The sequence below is a fragment of the Cricetulus griseus genome (genome assembly GCF_003668045.3).
Source record: "Cricetulus griseus strain 17A/GY chromosome 1 unlocalized genomic scaffold, alternate assembly CriGri-PICRH-1.0 chr1_0, whole genome shotgun sequence".
Classification (NCBI taxonomy): domain Eukaryota; kingdom Metazoa; phylum Chordata; class Mammalia; order Rodentia; family Cricetidae; genus Cricetulus; species Cricetulus griseus.
In genome coordinates, this window is record NW_023276806.1 from 67,488,885 (window position 1) to 67,511,916 (window position 23,032).

A 23,032-nucleotide genomic window follows, 5' to 3' on the forward strand; every position below is an offset into this window, starting at 1 on the left:
TTTTCTCCACCCTCCACCTACACACACTTCAAAGTACCCTAAGCAGTGGTGGGTGGGGTGGGGGATCCCATCTACACAGATGCAGAAGGCGTTTCTTTGTTAGAGAGTCATACGGTTCAGCTTATACAAAAATTATTCAGCAATCTAAGGTTGCAATTACAGTGTATTGTCAATTATTCACCCCAGTCACCTCTGCGTCACTGCTTAAAGTGACAGAGCCCAGGTTATAGCTAGGCAACTGTAGACAATATAACCCTAAGAGCAGAAGTAGACTGAAAATAAAAGCAACATTATTGTAGTTTTTTGAGCAAGAATACCTTGGTAAGAAGTATTGTAATTAGAATGTATGCAGTAATTACAGATACGCACATGAGTATGGGCATCATAGACCTCTATTATTGCTTGGTCTTGGAGTCAACTATTCAGCTACCATGGTGGTAAAGCTACAATGAGAACGTGTCACCCCAAAGGGTTATTCCATGACTAAGCTAGAAAGGCCTGTGTTTTGCCTCCAAACTTAATTTTCACACTGCTATTGCTTCCCCATTTGACACATTAGGAAACAGAACCTTAACAAAGTCTGAGAATTTGCCAGAATCCCATGGCTAGTATGGTATCCTGTGCCTGTCATATGACAAACCTTCACCCTACATTGAATGAGAAAAAGAAATAAAAAGGGAAGGACATGACTGTTCCTGGGTATGGTGGAATTTATCGTTTATGAAAGGGAAAGCATAGCCAGAGGCAGAGACATCTGGGAAAGGCCAGTGTGGACATGACCCTGAGCTGTGTGAAGAGAGTGGGGAGAGGAACGAGAGTGGAAAGAGAGGAACCAGGTGAAGTAAGTAGTCCAGAGGGCAAAAGGTAAAAAAGGGGGCAGACAACCAAAATGGCTGAATTATATAGGGAAAGGCAACCCAGCCTCTGGTCTGGAGAGTTCCACCGTGGATAGAGGGTAGGGTATGCCAGCCATGCCCTGTAACAGGTAGGAACCGAGGAATGCTGAGAGAATCTGATGGCCTTTGTCATTTGTCATTTATCCCAGAGTTTGAGACTTAACATACTTAACATACATCATGTTGGAAAGCTTTATGTTTTGTTTTGTTTTGTTTTGTTTTGTTTCGAGCCAGTGTTTCTCTGTGTAGCCCTGGCTGTTCTGGAACTCACTCTGTATATCATGGTAGCCTCAAACTCACAAAGATCCGCCTGCTTTTGCTCTCCAAATGCTGGGATTAAAAGTATGTGCCAACGGTGCCCAGCTTGTTTTGTTTTTAAGGTAGAGTCTAACTATCAAGTCTAGAACTCACTATGTATAGCAGGCTGGCATTAAATTCACAAGATATCTGATTGCCACTGACTCCTGAGTGCTGGACTAAGGCAGCACCACCATGCCCAGTCAGAAAGCTCCTTTTTCTTTTTAAGATTTATTTATTTATTATTCACACGCACTTACGTGAGCCTGCATAAGTGTACCACATGCGTGGTGGGTGCTCGAAACTGAACTCAGGTCCTCTGCATGACCAGCAAGCGATTTTACCCACTGAGCCATCTCTCTGGACCCCACTGGAAAAGTTTTAGATGATGAAAATTACTTCACGTCTCTAGAGTAATGCTTGTGGCAGGTGGTCACTAGCAGATGAACAAACACTGTGCTCAGCAGGAAATGGAAATGTTCCCTGTTTTCCTAGGCTGGGAGGGCAGAAGAACCGCTATTTATGCACCCCATGTGAATACAAACAGGAGAGTCTGTGCACCTCAGGTTTGACTATTCCAGCTTCCTCTCCACAAGAGGAGAGAGGTAGGGATAAAATGAACATAGAGTGACCAGTTACAACAAAAACAGCCCCAAAGCTGTCTCCCTGAGAATCTGAATATCATTACCCATAAATAATGTCAGAGGGGTTATTCAGAATGATTCAGGGCAGGAGATGGAAACAACTTTCCATGTTTCAAGCAGAAATGAGTTTAATACATTGAAATAATTGGTACTAAAGTCACTGGCAGGACTTGATCTCTAGAAATAAATCCTCCTTTGTAGCTGGGAACCTGTTTCCTAGAAGCCGTGACTCAAGCAATGGGATTCAAGAATGCATGACTATAACTAGAGTGGAGAAATTAGGAAGTGGGGATGAGGGAACTGAAGATAGAATTCATCTTTACTTCCCCACCCCACCTTGGAGAAGGCTGGGGGATGGACACTGTAACATCACTACCAAAATGCTTCACATTTTGGGCTGGAAAGAGCCCAAATGATTAAGAGCACACTGGCTGTTCTTCTAGAGGACCCAGGTTTGTGAAAGGTCATGTTTCATTGGTTTCTTTTTCACTCCATTTGGCATTGTGTATAGGAAGCTATTGATTTTTGTGAGTTAATTTTGTATCCAACTACTTTGCAAAAAATGTTTATTAGCTATAGGAGTTGCCTGGTGAAGTTTTCAGAGTTACTTATGTGTAATATCTACAAATATACTTTGACGTCTTCCTTTCCAATTTGTATCCCTTTGATCTCCTTCAGCTGTCTTATTGTATTAGATAAAACCAATTACCATATTGAGTAGCTATGAAGAGGGTGGACAAATTTTTCTTGTTCCCAATTTTAATGGAATTGTTTTGAATTTCTCTTTGTTTAAGTTGATGTTGGCTATAGGCTTGCTGTAAACTACCTTTTTAATATTGAGTTATGTCCCTTGCATCCCTAGTCTCTCCATGACTTTTATCATAAAAGGGTGTTGGACTTTGTCAAAGGCTTTGTCTGTGTCTACTGAGATGATCATGTTTGGTTTGTTTGTATCTTTTGGTTTGTTTATATGGTAGATTACATTTATTAATTTACATATGTTTAAGTATCTCTACATCTCTGGGATGAAGCCTACTTGATCATGGTGAATGATCTTTTTTATGTATTATTGAATTCATTTGCTTTGTTCTATTGAAATTTTTACATCTATCTTCATAAGGGAAATTGGTCTAGAATTCTTTCTTTGTTGGGTCTTTATGTAGTTTGGGTATCAGGATAACTATGATGCTGTAAAATGAATTGGGCAATGTCCCTTCTGTTTTTGAATAATTTGAAAAGTATTGACATTAATTTTTCTTTGAAAGTCTGGTATAAATCTGAGCTAAAACTACTTGGCTCTGGGCTTGTTTTGGTCAGGAGACCTAATTACTGTTTCTATTTCACTAAGGAGTTATAAGTCTATTTACATTGCTTATCTGATCTTGATTTAACTTTGGTAAATGATGTATATTGAGAACATTATCCATTCTTTTAAATTTTACAATTTGATAGAGTATAGGTTTTTAAAGTATGTCCTTGTGATTCTCTGGATTTCTTCAGTGTCTGTTGTTATGTCCCCATTTTCATCTCTAATTTTCTTAGCCTCTCTCTCTCTCTGCCTTTTAGTTAATTTGGCTAAGGACTTGTCAATCTTACTGATTTTCTCAAAAACCCAACTTTTCATTTTATTAATTCTTTGTGTTGTTTTTGTTTATTTGTATTTTACTGATTTCAGCTCTGAGTTTGATTATTTATTGCCACCTACTCCTTTTGGGTATGGTTTCTTCTTTTTTTTTTTGTTCTAGAGCTTTCAGGTATGCTGTTAAATTACTAGTATGATTTTCTTTATATAAGCACTTAGTGTCTCTTAGAATCACCTTCATTGTGTCCCATAAGTTTGGGTATGTTGCATTCATTTTCATCTAATTCCAGAAAGTCTTTAATTTCTTAATTTCTGTCTTGATGATTTTTTTTTTTACATTCAGTAGTGAGTTGTCCAATGTCTGTGAGTTTGTAAGCTTTCTGTTGTTTCTATTATTGTTTATATACAGCTTAATCTGTGGTGGTCAGATAGGATGTAGGGTGTTATTTCAATTTACTTGTATCTGTTGATATCTGAATATATGTTCAATTTTGAAGAAAGTTCCATGAGGTATTGAGAAAAGGGTATATTCTTTTGTTTGGGTGAAATGCTCTATAAATATCTGTTAGGTCCATTTGGTTTATAATGTCAGTTAACTCCATGATTTCTCTGTTTAGTTTTTGTCTGTTGATGAGAGTGGAGTACTGGTCTCCCACTATCAGTGTATTTGGGTCAATATGTGATTTAAGCTTGTAGTCATGTTTCTTTTATGAATTTGAGTGCCCTTGTGTTTGGTGCACAGATATTAAGAATTGCAATGTCCTTTTGGTGGATTTTTCCTTTGATGAGTATGCAGTGTCCTTCCTTATCTCTTCTGATTAGTTTTTGTCCAGAGTCTATCTTGTCAGATATTAAAATGGCAACACTAACTTGGTTCTAAGGTTCATTTGTTTGGGATACCTTTTCCTTCCTTTTATCCTGAGGTATCTGTCCTTGATATTAAGGTATGTTTCTTGGATGCAGCAGAAGGATAGAGACTATTTTTTAATCCAATCTGTTAGTCTGTGTCTTTTTATTGGGAAATTGAGATCATTGATGTTGAGAAATAACAATGAACAGTATTTGTTGATTCCTATTTTTTCGTTGTTGTTGTTGTGGTTGTTGTGGTGGTGGTGGTGTCTGTGTATGTCTCCCTTCTTCTGATTTCCTGGTCTGGGATTATTGACTGTTTCTTGAGTGTGGTTAACCTCTTTAGGTTAAAGTTTTTCCTTCTAGAACCTTCTCTTGGGCTGGATTTATAGATAGACATTGCTTAAATTTGGTTTTATTATGGAGTTGTCTTGTTATCTTCATCTATGTTGACTGAAAGTTTTTCTGGGTATAGTAGTCTGGGCTGGCATCTTTGGTCTCCAGGGGTCTGTAGAACATCTGTCCATGCCTTTCTGGATTTTAGAGTCTCCATTGAGAAGTAGAGTGTTATTCTAACAGGCCTACCTTTATGTGTTACTTCATCTTTCTCTCCCAGCTTTTAATATTCTTTCTTTGTTCTTTATATTTACTGTTTTGATTATTATGTGCTGAGGGAAATTTGTTTTCTGGTCCAGTCTATTTGGTGCCTTATATGCTTTCTGTACTTTAAGAGGCATCTCCTGCTTTAGGTTAGGGAAATTTTCTATGATTTTGTTAAAAGTATTTTCTGTATCTTTGACCTGGATATTTTCTCCTTCTTTTATTCCTATTATTCTTTGATTTGGATCTTTCATAGTGTCCCAGATTTTTGGATGTTTCTGTCAGGATTTTTTAAGATTTAACATTTTCTTTGACTGGGCTATCTTGTCTTCAGTAACTGAGATTCTCTCTTCCATCTCTGTGTTCTGCTGGTGAGGCATGCCTCTGGGGTTCCTAATTGAGTTCCTAAAATTTTCATTCCAGTTTTCCTTCAGTCTGGGTTTTCCACTTTCAGGTCTTAAAGTGTTTTATTCCTTTCCTTTTGCTTCTTGCTTGTGTTTTCATAGATCTCTTCAAGGGATTTAATCAGTTTCTCTTTAAGGACCTCTATTATATCCATTAAAGCTAAAGTCTTTTTCTTGTGTTTTCAGTTGTGTTGTAATTCTCAGGGTCTACTGCGGTAGAGTTGCTGAACTCTAGTGGAGACATGTTTTCCTGGTTGTTATTGATTGTGATTTTCCCCTGGCATCTGGGCATCATGGTTTGGGAAAATTGTAATTTTAGGTGTTGATTGTCTTTGTTGGGTGGGTGTTTTGTTCCTTCTCTGTTTGGCGTCTGTTGCCTTCTCTGGTTAGTAGTGGGTGTAGTGGTTGGAAGAGGGTGTAGTGGCTTTGTGTTTCCTGGTAAGGAATCCTGAGATGATGCTAAGTGTGGTCATTGGAGTTTCTGGGTAAAATGTTTTTGTAGGTATTGAGAGCTGACTCTTTGGAATGAGGATGGGCTAGGAGAGGGACCTAAGGGGAGTCTACATGAAGGAGGAAAGCCGGGTGTTCTACCAGGATCTGCTCAGTCCCCTGGGAATGGAGGAAGAGAGTGAGGAAAGGCCACACCATGCAGTTGGCTACAGAGCGGAGGATGAGATGGGGAATTGGATATGGAGGAGAGGAAGGAGACTGAAGATGTGAGGCTTGCCTACCTGCTGGCCTCCTTGCTTCTCTGGTAGGTTTGACCGGCAAGTTCCCAGGGATTGCCTGCTGGAGTTGGGGGCTGGGATAACAGGATGGTTAGGGAGAAAGTTTGGAGGAGAAGATCTGCATGATCAACAGGAGATGGGGGCAAAGAGGGAGGTGGCTGTAGCAGGTGGCCTGCTCCAGAGTTGGGGGTAAGACTGAGGGACTGAATTTAGAGGAATGGAGGGGAGGTGAAGACTTGCAGTTAGCCTACCTGTTTCCCTGGCGGGTTCTTGGGTGATGCCTGCTGGAGGGGAGACTGGGATAAATTGATGAGTGTGTGTGTGGGGGGGGTGGATTTTGAGGGAAGGTCTATGTGAGCCACTGGGAAATGGGGGCAGGATGTAGGTAGTCTGCTACAGTATTAGGGGTGGGTTTGGAGGAGAGGAGTGAGGGGTGAAAATCTGCACTTAGCCTACCTGCTTCCCTGGCCAGCATGGCTGGAGGATTCCCAGGGAATCAAACTTCTGTGTTCTCAACTCTCCTTTTTGATTCTGAGAAATGCTCAGAAAACTCGATATGTAAAATACACTAAAGAAAAAAAAAAAAAAGCCAGACAGTGATGGAACACTCCTTTAATCCCTGCCCTCAGGTGGCAGAGGCATGTGGATCTCTCAGTTGGAGGCCTGCCTAGTCTACAGAGTTCCAGGACAGCCAAGGCTGTTACAAAGTGAAACCCTGTCTTGAGAAACAAAACCAAAAAAACCCCACAAAACAACAACAAAAATAAACAGCTGAAGGAAGCTCAAATTTTTTTTCAGTCCTTTATCAGACAAGGAATTTCCCTTTCAAACCCCTGTGGTTTTTGTTTGCCAAATAGGTAAAGTTTTCCTACTTTGTTTTTAGAAACTGAAGGCTATAGAGAAAGCTCTGAAAAGGGAGAGTCAAAGAGAACTACTAAGCAATGTCTCCTTAGCCCAGGATACCAGCTGCTTTGATCAAGTTATAACAGTGGTGCCCTGGACTGGGTTAGCTTCTCATCCTCTTTGTTCTTCTGATACATTTTGTTTTGTTTGACTATGTTTAGCTCTCTCCCTGAGAAATAGACACCAAACTCATTGACACCCTGCCCTCCTACAAAAAGCCACATTTTCGTTGCCTAAACTGGAACTTGTCAAGATGGGAAGTGCATTATAAAAATTGAATCCTGGAACCAAAGTTACTTTTTAAGAGTCTTGTCATTGCACACCCCCCCCCTTTTTTTTAATGAGAGGAAACTGAGATGCAGCAAGAGGGCACAGTGTTCTGTGTACTTAGGCCTTCTGACTTGGTGACAGTCTCTGTCACACGTCTGTTCATCTCGTAAAGACCTGACATGCATAGCACACAAAGCACTGTGAAGAATCTGTGTGGATATGCAGTGTTTTCAACCATGTGCCCAAGACAAGCTCTAACAACGTATACGCTCCATAAAGTGCTGTGTTTGCAACTTCCTGACTCAGTCTCTCCCTCTCCATGTCAGAAATCTGCCCATTTCCCAAAGCCCAAATCAGCTGCTAGTACTCCGCTGAGATTGTCTCAGATCCTACAGTCATGCTTATCTGTTTATTTTTCCTCATTTCTGTATTATTTCCTCCACTAGTGCTATTCCAGCATTCATCCAACTGTCTTCTTCTGGGGTATGAGTTATTACGGTGGAGACATGTCTACTTTTTCTTCTGATTCCAGTCTTTAAGGACAGTGGAAAAAAAAACAAATATTTTAGCTGATTTTTTTTTTCCCAGAAAGGAATCCTCAAGTGCCAGAAACAAAAAAAGGGAATCAAATCTAGGGTAGAATCATAGAAAAGAAAAAAGAGAAAGAAGTGGTGTTAATTGGATGATGTTTGTTGTCACTGTTGGCTTGCATGCAAAATAGCAAGTCCCTTATGACATTTTTCTTACACACTTAGCTCTAGTTGACTCTTCTCTTTTCATCTCACTGCCCCCCTGCTTAAACCTGTTATCTTCTGGAGTCCCCCTTTTACCTTGATGTCATATGTGTTCTATTATCTCCCTTTCCCTTAAAGACTGTTTTACCCAGCTCATGGGCCCCTTTCTAGTTTCCTGGCATCTACCTATACCCATATCCATATAAAGTATGTAAATAAAAAAAAGAAGCTAAGATCTAAACATGAGAGAGAACAACACGTGGTTCTCTTGCTGAGCTTGAGCTTCCTCACTTAATATAACACTTTCAAGTTTCATATATTTTTTCATAATGAAAAGTGCAAATGTTACTTTTCATTATGTCTGCATAAAATTCCATTGTGTATATGTAACACACTTTTATTATCTGTTCATCTGTTGATAGACATCTAGGAAGATTCTGTTTTCTTGCTGTTGTGAATTCAGTAGCAGTAACAAAGGTAAGCAAGTATCTCTTTCTGTAGAAGGATATATAGAGTTTCTTAGGGATATTCCCAGAAGTTGTATAGTTCAGTCATATGGTAATTCTGTGTCTTAGTTACTTTTCAATCGCTGTGACAAAGCACCATGACCAAGGCAACTTACAGATGAAAGTTTATTGGGGCTACAGTTTCAAAGGGTGAGTCCTTCACTCTCATGGTGTGGAGCATGGCAGGAGGCAGTCAGGCATGGCCCTGGGGCAGTAACTGAGAGCTAACATCTTGACAAAACCACAAGGCAGAGAGAGACATTGGAAATGGTGTAGGCTTTTGAAACCTGAAACCCAGTGACACACCTCCTAATCCTTCCCAAACACATCTACCAACTAGAGACTAAGTATTAAAACATATGAGCCTATGGGGGCTGTTCTCATTCAAACCTCCACATACTGTTTTGAGTCCTTTGAGGATTTTCCACACTGATTTCCATTATGGCTACAAGAGTTACCATTTGTCTTTCCCCATACCCTCAGTAGCATTTGTTGTCACTTGTTTTCTTGATAAATATTCTAACTGAGGTTAAGTGGAATAGCAAAGTAATTTTAATTGGCAACTTCCTGATAGCTAACTAACTCTGTAAAATATTTATGTTTCTTCTTCTGAGAACTTTTTATTCTGTTCCAGTTGTCTTTGTGTCTGTGTTTGTGCCCGTGTCATGCTGCTTTTGTTACTAGGACTCGTTTTTGTTACTATGTCTTGAAATCAGATATGGTGATATCTGTAGAATTATTGTTTTTCGTGTTTAGTGTTTACAAATGAATTTTAAGATTTTTTTCTGTTTCTCTTTTTTTTGAGTTCTTTGTATATTCTAGACATTGAAGCTCTTTTGCTTCTATTGTAGATTTCATTTTTTCCCCTCTTTTTCTGTCTTTGGAAGAAGGTGTGTTTTTCCTTTCTCTGAGTCCTCTTCACCAGCTCTCACAGAGGAAGCCATTACAAATGGAGTTGTTTTCCTTATTTCTTTCTTAGCATGCTTATCTTGTTTCTGGCATATAGAATATTTACTGATTATTGCATGTTGCTTTTATATCTTGACACTTTGGTGTAATTGCTTATTAGATCTAATTGATTTCTAAGTTGGAGTAGTCTTTCAGGATGGGCTCATAATATTGAAGGATGACAGCTTGCTGGTGAAATAGATGCAGGGTATCAGGACAAGAAAGTTTCTGGAAAGTGAGAGGGAAAAGGTGATACTAGCTACTTCTGGAAGGAGAATATCACCATCTGCCCAGCATGTGGCCACATGCTCACCCTGGAGCACTGGATAAAGTCAGTGCAGCCTGATAGGTGTGTGCTAAGACCTTTTGCTATAGTAAACATCAAGGTTTACTGTTGTGGGTGACCCTGCTGGAACACCCCTTGTGGGAAGGGGTGAGAAGAGCAGCACCAAGGACCCAGGCACTGGGAGTCAGTGAGTAGCAGAGCATGCTGCAGCCTCATTTATTAAGGAAGTTAGACCTGCCCTCATACCCCCTCCCAAGGTCCTATTGACTCAGGTGGCAGACTCTGCTGAATTGCCCTTTCCTCATTAGTGTTTCTGGGTCAGGTGTCTCTTTGTCAGCAGTCTCTGGGCATAGAATCAGGCTTGGCTCAGGGAGAAAGTGCCTGCTGTGTATGCTCATGCAGGCTGGCTGGGCACCTGGGTAGGGCGACTGTGGCTTGGGTAGACTGGCCACAGTTTCTCCTACAGTTTACTACCAAGCAGGAGAAAGATGTGAGGCAACCAAGAGGAGTAAGTAGTTTATTGGAGTTCTGTTCATTATAATTTTTTCCCCCAGGGAGAGAGAGAGATCCTGTGGTGGTATTTTGTTTGTCCTCTAACAAATAAAGCTTGCCTGAAGATCAGAGGGCAGGGCTAGCCACTAGCTAACCAAGAGGTCTGGAAGTCTGTTCAGACAGACTGGAAGTGAGATGGCTGGGCAGAGAGAGGAAATAGGAGGGAGGAGACAGGAGCTCTGTCTCTTTGCAGTCTGAGGATTTTTTAGAGGTAAGAGCTCTAGTGGCCAGCTGCTCTGCTTCTCTGATCTTTCAGCTTTCACCTCCCCTAATATCTGTCTTTGAGTTTTATTATTAAGACCAATTAGAACTCATGCTACAAAGTCCCCCACTACAGCAAATTATACAGTTGAATTTTCTGTATTTGGGGAAATTGTGGGAATCAGCAAAACCTAAGTATAATGGATGAGCCTCACCCTAGGAAAACCACCCTCTTGATCATGATATCTGCCCTGCCAGGTAACTATTTCAAAAGTCACATTGAGGAAAACAAATCTTAAGAATAAACTTTAGATTCTTCTTTCTTTTCCTCTTCCCAGACAATTAAGTGCTAAGCCCCTTAGTTGTGGCCAGCAAGGCTGGCTTCTGACCCAGTGGAGGCAGACAGTGCCTGACTCTGTCACTGCAAAGCCCAGAGCAGCTGCAACCCAACAGATGAAACACCAATTGCCCAAACACTGGCCTCCAAACACCATTCTCCACATCAAGTAAGAGAAATGCCGGCTTCCAGGGTTAGAGCAACACTCTGCATGAGTCTGTGATGGGGCAAAAGCACACGGGGTCGCCGTGATTACGCCAGTTAAACTGGAGATAAATAACGATAGGAACGAAATAAGGTAGGCTATGTATACATTGCTTTTCTCATCACTGTAACATAAATACCTGCCAGAGATAGTTTAAGGGAGTGAAGATTTCTTTTGTTCACTGCGTTCAGAGTATTCAATCCATGATTTCTTGATTTCATATTTGGACAGAACATCATGGTGTGGAATGTGTTGGCACAGGTAGATCAGAGTAGAGTACAAGTCAGAAACTGGTGGTTAGGTACAAACTTCAAAGGTGTGCCCCAGAGCCAACTTCTCCAAGATACACCCCACCTCCTAAAGTTTCCACAGCCTTCCAAAGTCAGGCCACCAGCTGGGTACCAAGCATTCAAAGTATAATCGTGTAATGGACATTTATTTTTAAGCTATAACACTGAGTCAAAACTGGTAAGGTAAATGAGTAAATTGAGAGTTGGGGGATGAATAAGTAATTTATGTAAGTTGCAGCTTGCCTTCCTTCAAAGGAAGTGTGCTGACTAGTTTTATGTCAATTTAACACAATCTAGAGTTATCTTTAAGGAGGGAACCTCAATTGAAAAAATGCCTCCATAAGATCTGGCTGTAGGGCATTTTCTTAGTTTACCAGCTGATGTGGGAGGGCTCGGGTCATTGTGTGTGGTGCCACCCCTGGGCTGTTGGTCATGGGTTCTATAAGAAAGCAGGCTGGCCAGGTGTTGGTGGCACACACCTTTAATCCCAGCACTGGGGAGGCAGAGGCAGGCGGATCTCTATGAGTTTGAGGCCAGCCTGGTCTCCAGAGCGAGTGCTAGGATAGGCTCCAAAGCTACACAGAGAAAACCTGTCTCGGGGGGGGGGGGGGAGGGAGGAAAGCAGGCTGAGCAAGTGATGAGCAAGCCAGTAAAGAGCACCCCTTCCATGACCTCTGCCTCAGCTCCTGCCTCCAGGTTTCTGCCCTGTATGAGTTCCTGAACTCAGTGCTTTTGATTATAAACTGTTATATGGAACTGTGAGTGTAGTGAACCCTTCCCTCCCCAGGTTGCTTTTGGTCCTGGTGTTTCATCACAGCAATAGAAACCCTAACTAGAACGGCAGGTATGGACTACAGAGCAGTTGCCTCATGGGTACTTTAGATGAGGTGATGAGACAAACTGAAAAAGAGCCTCTAAAGCTATTATAAGAAGAGTACAGCATTTTCTGCCGATTTCCTGTCAAATACATGCATCTTAAACTTAATTTTGCAGAAAACCCAGACAAATCTTTCAGAAGTGCCAAGGTTGTGGTAGGCTAAGAAAGACCAAGGACATGTTCCAGTCTTAGGGTTACAAAAGGGACATGCCCACTAAGCATGCCGTGAGCTGTTGGAGTGGGATTTTTTGCTTAGAAGACATCAACAGGCCATCTGATAAAATTCCAATGAGTCCTGAAGAATAGAGAGTAATAACTTGTCAACAGTACTTTTCTGGGTTTGATAGTTACATTGTGCTGTGTAGGGGAGTGTTTTTATTTATAGAAAATACTTAATTATTTAAGGATGATGAGACATTATGTTGACTACTTATTCTCCATTGATTCAGAAAAAAAATCTTTATTTTGATTTTGCTCCTCTATCAGTTTGAGCTTATTAAAAAAGATTTTCTGGGGTTTTTTTGTTTGTTTTTTGTTTTTTATTGTTTTTTGTTTTTGTTTGTTTGTTTAAGACAAGGTCTCATGTAGTCCACCATGTATCTGTTGGGGGTTGAACCCAGGGCTTTTTGCTTAGTAGCCAAGTACTTAGCAACTGAGCTACAAATCCTGCTAGAAAAAAAAAAAATTCAAGGAACAAAACTTAGGATAAAAATAGTTTTGAGTATGTTTGTTAGGATTAAAACCAAACTAAGGTAGGAGAAAAATATTCACAGCTGACTGATAGAATTTGTTTGTGCTTTAATTTGAAATTCAAGAGTGTGGTGATTTGAATGAGAAGCACCTCCCACAGTCTGAGGCGTGTGAGCCCTTGGTCTCCAGTTGTGGGCACTGGGTGGGTTTAGGAGGTGTGGCTTAGCTGGAGGAAGTATGTTACTGGGTTGGCATTGAGAGTAGAAAGCTTCGTTACTTCCAGGTCATTTTCTGCTTCCAGTGTGCAGTTGGAGAAATTAGCTCTCAACCGCCTTCTCTTGCCACCATGCCTGCTGCCTGTTGCTTCTGTCTTGCCGTCATGGACTCTAACCTTCTGGAACCAAAAGCCAAAATAAGTTCTTGTATAAATTGCTTTGGTCATGGTGTTTTATAACAGCAACAGATGAGTAACTAATACAAAGGGCTTTGTTTTACTTAATCGTTTGCTCTGAATAAAGCTGGAAACAAATCACCAGCAACCTTTTCAGTAATTCCTTCCTCCAAATACCATAATGGACCCCCCTCCCCCATATTAGATATGGATGAATTTCTCCCTCCCTCCCTTTTCTCCTGCCCCCATCCTTTCCTTCCTTCCTTCCTTCCTTCCTTCCTTCCTTCCTTCCTTCCTTCCTTCCTTCCTGCCTCCCTTCCTTCCTTCTTTGTGGTGCTGGGGACTAAACCCAAAGTTTTACCCTTGCTGGGTTACCCCTCTACCATCAGCTACATGTAGCCTTAGGCCCCAAACTTGATGTATCATTCACTTGAAAATCTTGACATTTTAGGTCACAGACTGAGAGATCTGGATGTGGGCCACAGTGTTATCACTGGAGGACTTCCACTTTGGCAAATGGTTTTATTTTACTAGCAAAATTCAAGTTGGGGTATATATCAAGCCTTTTCTTTTCTGGGCCCTAACCAGCTTCCACATCATGACACCGAGGCTTCTTATTAGTTATGAACACTTGGCCTAGCTCAGGCTTGTTTCTGGATAGCTCTTTTAACATAAATTAACCTGTTTCTCTTTATCTATCTTTTGCCTTGGGGATTTTTACTTTTCTTTCCTTCTGTATATCTTTCTTTCACTGTTTCTCCTGTCTGGCTGTCTGGTGGCTGCGTGGATGCCTGGCTGCCTGGCTTCTGGCCCTGGGTGTCTCCCTCATTCTATCCTCCTCTTTCTCTTCCTCCTCCTCCTCTTCCTCCTCCTCCTCCCCCCCTCTCTCAAGCTTTAGATTCTTCCTATTTATTCTCTCTGCATGCCAGCCCCACCTATCCTTTCTCAGTCTAGCTATCAGCCTGTTCAGCTCTTTAGTAGACCAATCAGCTTCCCTAGGCAGGCAACACATCTTTATATAATTAAACACACATTCTTACATCATTAAACAAATGCAGCATAAACAAATATAACATGTCTTTACAGTTAAAGTAATATTCCACAGCATAAGCAAATGTAACACATCTTTACACAGTTAAATTAATATTCTATCTGGATTTAATTCTCAGCACCCACTGGCAGTTCACAGCCATCTTTTACTCCAGTTCCAGGGATCCAATGCCCTCTTCTAACCTTCCTGGGCACCGAGCATGCAGGCAGTGCACATGCATACATTTAGGCAAAGAACTCATAAAATAAAATGGATAGATATAATTTAAAAATGTAGTAAGAAAATTCCCACTGAATTACATTGCAGTCTGGTAAAGCACAGAGAAAAGGAAGTATATGATTTCAGTGCCATTCACAGAAAAACAATGGAGCTACTAATAGTGGCTTGTGGTAGTACCTGCCATTTACATAACCTGGCTCAGAGTCCCAGTAAAGGAATTTAAGAAGGCTAAAGAAATTATGCAAGCTCTTTACAAGCAAGAATGGAAAAGAGTTACTTGTAATGACTTCAACAGACTCCATTTCCCACATATCTGTTATCATGTAGCACCACGATATACTACTTTAAAAGCCAGAACTTGAGCATTTTTAAGCCAATCATTCTAGGTGGTTAAGGTAAGTCATCTTGGAACAAACCTTTGTTCATAGTGGATCACAATTATGGCCCATAGCTTTATATGTTATAACAAGGTCAGGGGAACCTTCCCTCTCCATACATTCAGAAATGGTTGACATGCTCAGAGCCCAACTTTGGACATCAGGGATAATGAGGCATTTGGGACCAAGGAACCCAAAGGGCTGACTCATATAGATTTCTCCTGATGAGGATGTTGGACTGCGCTTTGTTATTTATTCTTATTTGGTTTACACATTTTTACTTGTAATTTTTTTTGTAGTACTAGTGACTGAGCCTATGGCCTTGTGAATGCTATGCAGGTTTTCTTTTTTCTTTTTATTATTAATTCAAGTTAGGCTATGCAGGTTTTCTGCCACTGAAGTATACTCCCTGTCTTCTCTCTCTTTTCTGTTTTTTATTTTTATTTTATTTTTACTTTTTGAGACAGGGTTTCTTTGTATAACAGTCCTGGCTGTCCTGGAACTCACTCCGTAGACCAGGCTGGTTTTGAACTCACAGAGATCCACCTGCCTCTTTAATCCCAAGTGCTAGGATTAAAGGTGTGCACCACTACCACCCAGCCTGTTCTCTTTTTACTTTTTAGTTTGAGACAAGGTCTTACTAAATTGTTCAGGCTGGCTTCGAACTTACTCTGTAGCCCAGGCAGACCTTGAATCTGTGACTCTCTTGCCTCAGCCTCACGATTAGGCAGGAGTCTAGGTTGTGCCATTAGGTCTGCCTTGGATGGAGCTTTTGAACCATGAGAGACCCCAGGAGTTCATGGAGTTAGCACTAGAGGGAGGAATTCTAGGGAGAATAATATTATTAAATAAAATTATGTTACAGAGAATTATAATTTTATAGTTACCAAACTATAGAGACGAACGTATCAGTGACATTAAGATAAATACAGTCAGTGATAGGTTTTCCAGTACTATGACAAAACACCACAGTAAACAATGGAAAAGGAGGGAAAGGTTGTTTTGGCTTTTTTTTTATTTTTATTTTTTTATTTTTGCAGGTTCACATCTGGGGTTGCTTGGCCTGTGTTGAAGCAGAATAACATGGAGAGGAGGAGATGAGGTGGCAAAGCTGGTCACCTCACACTGGCCACAAAGCAAAGAGAGAAGGGAAAGGCAAAGACCCTTTTGAAGGGTCCATACCCTGTGACCTCGCTTCCTTCCTCTGGGCCCCTTATGACCTCCTTAATCATGCCACCAGTTCTCCATGACACCTTTAAGAGCCTTTAAGACATGAGACATCAGGGGACATTTAAGATCTAAACCATAAGAACCTCTTTACATAAATGTTAAGCTATCATCATATATGTATGCACATATGTACATATGCATATGTATATATACACACGTGTATGTGGAAAATCTTTCATAGATGCAGCAAATCATGACCCTCATCTGTTGTTTCACATAGGCTGACAGGATTGTGGGAAATGCAAGACTTTTTAAAAATCTAAATATATCATAGCAAAATGAACATAGATTGATTAAAGAATACTGAACAAATCTGAATAATATTGTTGTTTCCATAAGTAAGATAAATGTATTATTGTAATATGGGAAGGGAGTACAGACTATTTAAGCTGAAATAATCAGTTAATTTGCATTATAAACCTACTATAAATTTAAAGAGTATTCATTTTAAACTCTCAGTTAATGAAGACAGACCACCTTGTGATTAATAGGCTTTGAGAGCTTGAAATGAACATTTTTTAGAGGTAGCTCAGCGAGGCAATTCAGTCTCTGCTGCTTAATATTTCCTTGCCTATAATCTGTTTCTTTAACCAGATCATAGCTGCTAATTAATCATCATAAAGTCATTATTCTTTAAGTATTCCCAACACTGTCTCAGTGATATGAACAGTCTGTCACCTTCAGCATTTGCATAAACACTGAATGTGCTACTGAAAAGATAAAAACACTAAAATCATGATCAGTTTTTAAAACAAGCTATTTTATTTCAGATTTTAAATACAGCCCCAAATACAAATGTTACTGGGAATTTAGAGATGTTCATTTGGAGAGTCCCATGTTATTGGGGAAAGTTTTGAGTCTCTGTTCAAGGTTTTGAGTTTTGTTAATAAAATAATTCAAGATTGGACTCAGAAGGAAGCTATAGGACAAACTTTTTTTTAGCATTAAACAACCAAACAAACAACCAACCAAAAACCCAGGGCAGGCAAGCTGTAAATCTCAGCAGTTGCCTAGAGAAGGAAGATGAGAAAGAGAGCAAACCCTTGCATTTGCTAACAACAGATGTGGAAAGGGTTAGGGGAATAGCTGCAGAGAAAAAAAAGAGAGAGAGAGAGAAATCCTGGTGTGTCCAGGAAAGCATGTCCAGGCACTGACAAGCATCCCAAATAATAACAATAATAGTAATAATAATAATAAGTTAGCTTCTAAAGTAGGCAGGCTTAACCCAAGCACACAGCTGGGGCTCCTTTAAGTGACTTCACAGGAAGGGAATGTAAGTTATTTCCTTAACTGAATAATTTTACTCTCCCCATCTTTTTAGCGTGGCTTAAAGTGAATCATCCCTTTTGAAGTGTGATGTCTTAGCCAGAACCAAGTCTGTTAGCCCTCTGTATTGGAAAGTTTGGAATGTTAGATTCCCACCCAGGCAACAGAAATAGCTCTCTTGATGGGTCACCATGGAGCCCTGGTCAAGGTATAATGATATCCCCCCGACTTCATTTAGGAGATGGGTTGAAATTGGGGAATGATATATATATATATATATATATATATATATATATATATATATATAAATATATTCACCCTACAATCTAGGGTCTATTTCAGTCCTGCTTGTACCCATTGCCTACAGGCAGGATGATTTAAGAGCAGTAATAAACTCCCCTCAGCCTTCCCAGGCCAGAGAAGCAAGGATGCTCCTGGAGGAACTGCTTTTGGAGTTCTTGCTCCTAAACTGTCTAGCCAGTTTCCACCTCTTACCCTCCTCACAAAACAGATTGCATATTGCCTCTGGGAAATGTCAGTCTCTAGAGGCAAAAGTGAGTGTCGTAGTACTTTTCCATGGACTTTCACTTTGATGCTATTAACAACTAATTGTGGAAAACAACAGCTATATTTATATAAATATATGTTAATGCTGCAAGAATTATGAAAGGACAGCAAGTCCTCCATGAGGAAGCAACAATGAGAAAATTGCCTCTCCCAGCTCTGTTCCAATCTGGATACTGGCTATGGGGTAGGAATAGGAAAGTCTTTCTGAACTCTGGATGTCCTTTCCCATTAAAGCTTAATGGGAAACACAGGGATTTATAATCATTAAAGGTTATGAAATTAAAAATTGTGCTTCATTTCAAAAACTCAAGTCTATGGTTACCAGACCCTTTCACTAGAAACAGTTACTTCATCACTTTTACTTCTGGGAGAATTGCTTGGCACACAGTGAACAGAAATGAAAACATGAGACAGCACATCTCCAAAGTGCTTGCAGCCTAAAAGGTCTGTAGGCATCTTTTATGTAATAAGTAATGGAATAGCTGGAAAACTGCCTTTATAAGGGGACACTTGGGGCCAAAAAAAAAAAGAAGACATGTCAAGGCCTTTAACATGGGGTAAAACTGGGAAATAGTCGAGGCAAGTTTTTTTTTTTTAATATAAAGCCACTGAGTATTTAATGAAGTTTTATTTAAACATATTATACCACATGAACATTTGCATTCTTCCTCCTGGGCAATGTGGACTTGAGGAGAACTAAGTACTAAGCAGGGTGCCAAAGACTGCTCTAAACAGCATTGCTAGCCTGAGTGGCCCAAAGAGAAGTGTGGTAAGTCAACAATAGTCCTTTGCTTTCTGCCAAGTTGAGCTTTTCTACAAGAAGTTTCTAGAAGATTCTTGTTGCAGATTGTCAGTGAAATTTTTACACCCACTAGATAGTCTGATTATAAATTATTATGTACTAAGAGCAGAAAGGAGTCATTTCTAGTGTATGAGAGAGGAAATATTTTGAGATTTACTTTGAATTGTCTGTAGCTGAGAAATGGAAGTGTATTTGAAGTATTTTCCCCAACTTTTTACTCAAGTAAATGTTAGGTTAAGGGGAGTTACAAAACAGTATGGAGGAGATTTACAACCAAGAGATAAGGTTAATGCTGGCTTTCAGAAGGTGACCTATTTGACAGTCTACAGCAGGTGAACAACTAGTAGGTCAGACTGTGTTTCTGAGAAGGGGAATATCCCAACAAGGGAAATGCCAGTTTTAAACATCTTACTGTGGAATTCTGCAATTTCGAGAAAGAGGAAAATCTGTTACGGTTCTATAAATTTTAAACCATAAAGCAATCCATATTACTTAGTCATTGTCTCCTTGAAGCCCACCTGCCCCCAATTTGTTTGCATTAGAATTGGAATGCAGGAACAATTTCTTTTTCTTGCAAAGTTTTTTCATTTATTTATTGTGTTGCATGCTATGGCATGCATGCAGAGGGCAGAGGACAAGTTGCGAGAATGTGTGCTTTCCTTCTACCACGTGGGTTCTGGCCATGTACCCAGGTCATCAGGCTTGGCAGCAAGTGCCCTTACCTACTGAGTCATCTCGGATACCCATGGAACAACTGTTCCCTCTCAATGTTTTGGCCAACTAGGTCTTGATCTGTATCATATTCATTAAATACCGTATGAAAAGTGATTTGCTTCAGTGGTGATGAAGATTGTGTCTCCACCCTTCCCCGTTTCACGCTGTTCCAGGACTCCAGCCTTTTATAAGCAAAGCCTTTTTGTCATCCTACCTTCAAGGGCAGTTTGGAGATGCTGTCTAGAGCCGCCGAAGAACCAGGTGCTGAATCATTAATTTCTTATGTCAGATTAGGGCCAAATGTCTTTGAACTTCATCGCCAAAGTGAAATAACTAACCACTCTTTTACTGTGGACCAGACACCTCTAAAGAAAAGATTTTCTGCGTAATGGATGTTTGTCAGTCCACTTCTGTGAGAAGCTCAGATTGCACACGTGTGTGCGTGGGGAAGAAGAGCACAAGGGTTCCTTCCATTCTCTGCTTGAATATCCCCAATGATGGGATTAATGCTTGGCAAATGGCAAGCTTTCCTCAAGCTTCCCCCAAACAATAACTTCCAGTCATTTATTCATTCAAAGTTACTGGAACTACCGCGTTAGCGAATCTGCAATAGAAAGTGTGAGGGATTTTTTTTTTTAACCCAAAGGATCTTTAAATAAAACAATGCATTGGCCGTTTTAAGAAAAAATAAATATCGCGTCCAAACCTAGTGCTCTATTTTGTATTTCTGCCCTAGGATGGCCTCAGTTCCTCTCCGGGAGGCGGGTTAAGGATGTGCTTGCTGCCCTTGAGTCTCCTTCCTTTGTAGTTTTTTTGGCTCGCGCGGTTACGCTAGCCCCCGCGGCTGCAGAGCGCGCAGCGCGGCCACGCCCGGGAGCGCGCAGCTCCGGTAGCCTGGCGGGCGGGGCCGCCTCGGACCGTGGAGCCGCTCCTCGCGCGGCGCCGCCCTCCTCCTCACCACCTCCCTCTCCGTGTGGTTTGTGGTATCCCCGGAGGGGCAGAAGGTGTCCTCCTGGGGTAGTCCAGGCCCTGACAGTCGGACAGGCGGCCGAGAGCGCGGATGCCCGCGGGCGTGCGCGCGTGGGAGGCGGCTGCGCTCTTGCCGCTGAAGCCCAGCGCGGCCTGAGGATTCCCCGGGCAGCCGGGACGCTCACTGGCCGTGGACTGGGCCTGGGCGCGCGCGAGGCGGCGGCGGGAACCCGGGACCCCAGGCCGCGCGACACAGCCCGGAGGAGCCTCGCCCACGCTCGCGCCCCTCCCCCCTCCGCTTCCTTCCTCCGTTCAGCGCGCCGGAGAGCGAGCGCGGGCCGGGACGCGAACCCGGGCAAGCCTCGGGCCGTTCAACTTGGCGGCTCCGGGCCCGCTGCCCGCGCGCTAGTTGTGAGGCGTGGCTGGGCGAAGGAGGCGCTTTGGGGGGCGTGGGGCTCCCCAGTTGGCGGCGGCAACCGAGAGGGCGCGCGGGACAATGAGCTGGGCAGCTGCGCGCTGCGGCTGAACCGGCCACCTGCGAGCATGGCCCGAATGCCCGAGCCAGGTGTCCCGCGGCTTTAAGGCCGGAGCGCCCAGATCGCGGCGCGCTGCGGCCAGGGCGGCGGGGACGTTCCTTTATTAATTGATTTATTTGTGGAGAGCTCTCTCTGAGCAGCCGCGATGGCCAGCACCAGGAGCATTGAGCTGGAGCATTTTGAAGAACGGGACAAAAGGCCGCGGCCAGGGTCGCGGAGAGGGGCTCCCAGCTCCTCCGGGGGCAGCAGCATCTCTGGCCCCAAGGGCAATGGGCTCATCCCCAGCCCGGCGCACAGTGCTCACTGCAGCTTCTACCGCACGCGGACCTTGCAGGCCCTCAGCTCGGAGAAGAAGGCCAAGAAGGCGCGCTTCTACCGGAATGGGGACCGCTACTTCAAAGGCCTGGTCTTTGCCATCTCCAGCGACCGCTTCCGTTCCTTCGATGCGCTCCTCATGGAGCTTACCCGTTCCCTGTCAGACAATGTGAACCTGCCCCAGGGCGTCCGCACAATCTACACCATAGACGGCAGTCGGAAGGTCACCAGCCTGGACGAGCTGCTAGAAGGTAGGAGGCGCGGCAGGTGCGGCCCTGTGCACAGCGGCAGGTGCAGTGGCTGCGGGCCGCGCGCTTCCCCCGCCCAGCGCCCCGCAGCCTGCCTGGTGCTTTCTAGGCAGCCACGGAGATTGTTTGCTCCTCTGTAGTTTGTGTTGGGTTGGGGTGCACACATCTCTCTCCTTCCAAAGAGACTTGCCTTTTGAAAAGGAAGAAAATGCGAATGAGTAGAGGCAAATACAGACAATGGCACCTCCAAAATTAGCCAACTTATTTTTGCTGGAAGGGCAAACTATTTGAAAGCATGGTCCTCCACCCTTGGCGGAGCCCAGTGCAGCACTTGTAGTCTCCCTGTTCGGGATCCCTCTGTACCTTCTGTGCACAGCTGTGGTTCTGACATGCTCTAGGTTGGCTTTTCTGGTTTCGCTTGTGGCAGAAGTCATTTGAAATCAAGAGGGGCTATCCAACATAGCGGGTCTCAACCTAGGCTTCATCTTGTACCATACTGGGGACTTTTTAAAAATAGGCCTGGTTCCACCCCTTAGATATTACGATGTGCTTGGTTTGGGATACATCTTGGGAGTTTAAGAGTTTTGAAAGTTCCTCAGGTGACTTCAATGGAAAACTAGCCATACTTAAAGGATTTTCACATTTGGTCGGCAATGAAGTGAATCAAGGTGAATCTCTCTTGCCTTCTTCCTGAAGAGAGTGACTAGGGTCTAGGGGATCAACAGCAGAGGCCTATTAGAAATGGGTAATCCTGGCACACCAAACATGCATCACTCAGAAGGACTGGTTGTCAATATGTTGGGTCATTCTTGAGTTCTTGAAATATTTACTCTTATTTGCTTTCAGGAAGAGAGGGGTGGCTGTAGTTATGAACCTGAGTTTTGATTCTAAACAGCACCCAGAAAGATCAGGCAGGTCCCCCAGTGTGTAGGGACCGAATGTTTACATGTAGTTACTCTCAGGCATTTTTCTTAATGCAAATAGGGCATGCCATGTAGACATAGCAACAAGAGGTGGGGAGAACTGATCCCTGAACTAGGTGATTTTCTTATTTCAGCATGAACTTATGTTCTAAAGCCATTTTCTCCCTTTCACAGATGAGGAAACCTAAGCAGCGTGCAGGCTAGCATTACTAATTTCTAATAGGCCTCAGTTTATGCATTTTCTTTTATAGTTCACCTCTACAAAAAAAAAAAAGGTAAAAAAAAAATAAGGTAAAAAAAAAATTCTGAGGAGTCCTCAAAGTGTCTCTGTTGCTTTTATCAAATGGTACCCTTGCTCTAGTGACATGACAACCCAATTAAAATTAAGTTGTCTTCTTGTGTGTAAGTTAGTTGTAGGAGGGGGCTACCTTACACATTGCCTAGTGGTGAGTTTTGGTTTTAAAGGCTAAAAGAAAAGGGCAAGAAATCTTTAGGTATGTCAGTAAAATGAAGATAACATCATTGAGAGGACTGCATTGCTTTTTTTTTTTTTTTTGAGACAAGGTCTTACTATGTAGCTCTAACTGTTGTGGAACTCACCATGTAGACCAGGTCTCAGTTTTCA

At 42.2% G+C, this 23,032-nt stretch overlaps 1 protein-coding gene and 1 non-coding gene across 9 annotated transcripts in view; one reads left to right on the forward strand and one right to left on the reverse strand.

The window, feature by feature from the left end:
- Positions 1–10,503: 10,503 nt before the first annotated feature.
- Positions 10,504–10,666, reverse strand: LOC113833151. Its single transcript, XR_003480704.1, has one exon. It is a non-coding gene; the product is annotated as a U1 spliceosomal RNA (small nuclear RNA).
- A 9,657-nt stretch (positions 10,667–20,323) lies between these two features.
- The window catches only part of Dclk2 (doublecortin like kinase 2), a 123,087-nt gene continuing 120,378 nt past the window's right edge, over positions 20,324–23,032 (forward strand). The window contains exon 1 of one of the 8 annotated variants that reach the window (XM_035451281.1): positions 20,324–21,487. In XM_035451281.1, coding sequence (XP_035307172.1) covers positions 21,067–21,487 — 421 coding nt within the window. In that variant the 5' untranslated portion in view covers positions 20,324–21,066. The remainder of the gene's footprint in view (positions 21,488–23,032) is intronic. The other 7 variants (XM_035451282.1, XR_004771948.1, XR_004771946.1 and 4 more) reach the window with 7 other exon arrangements.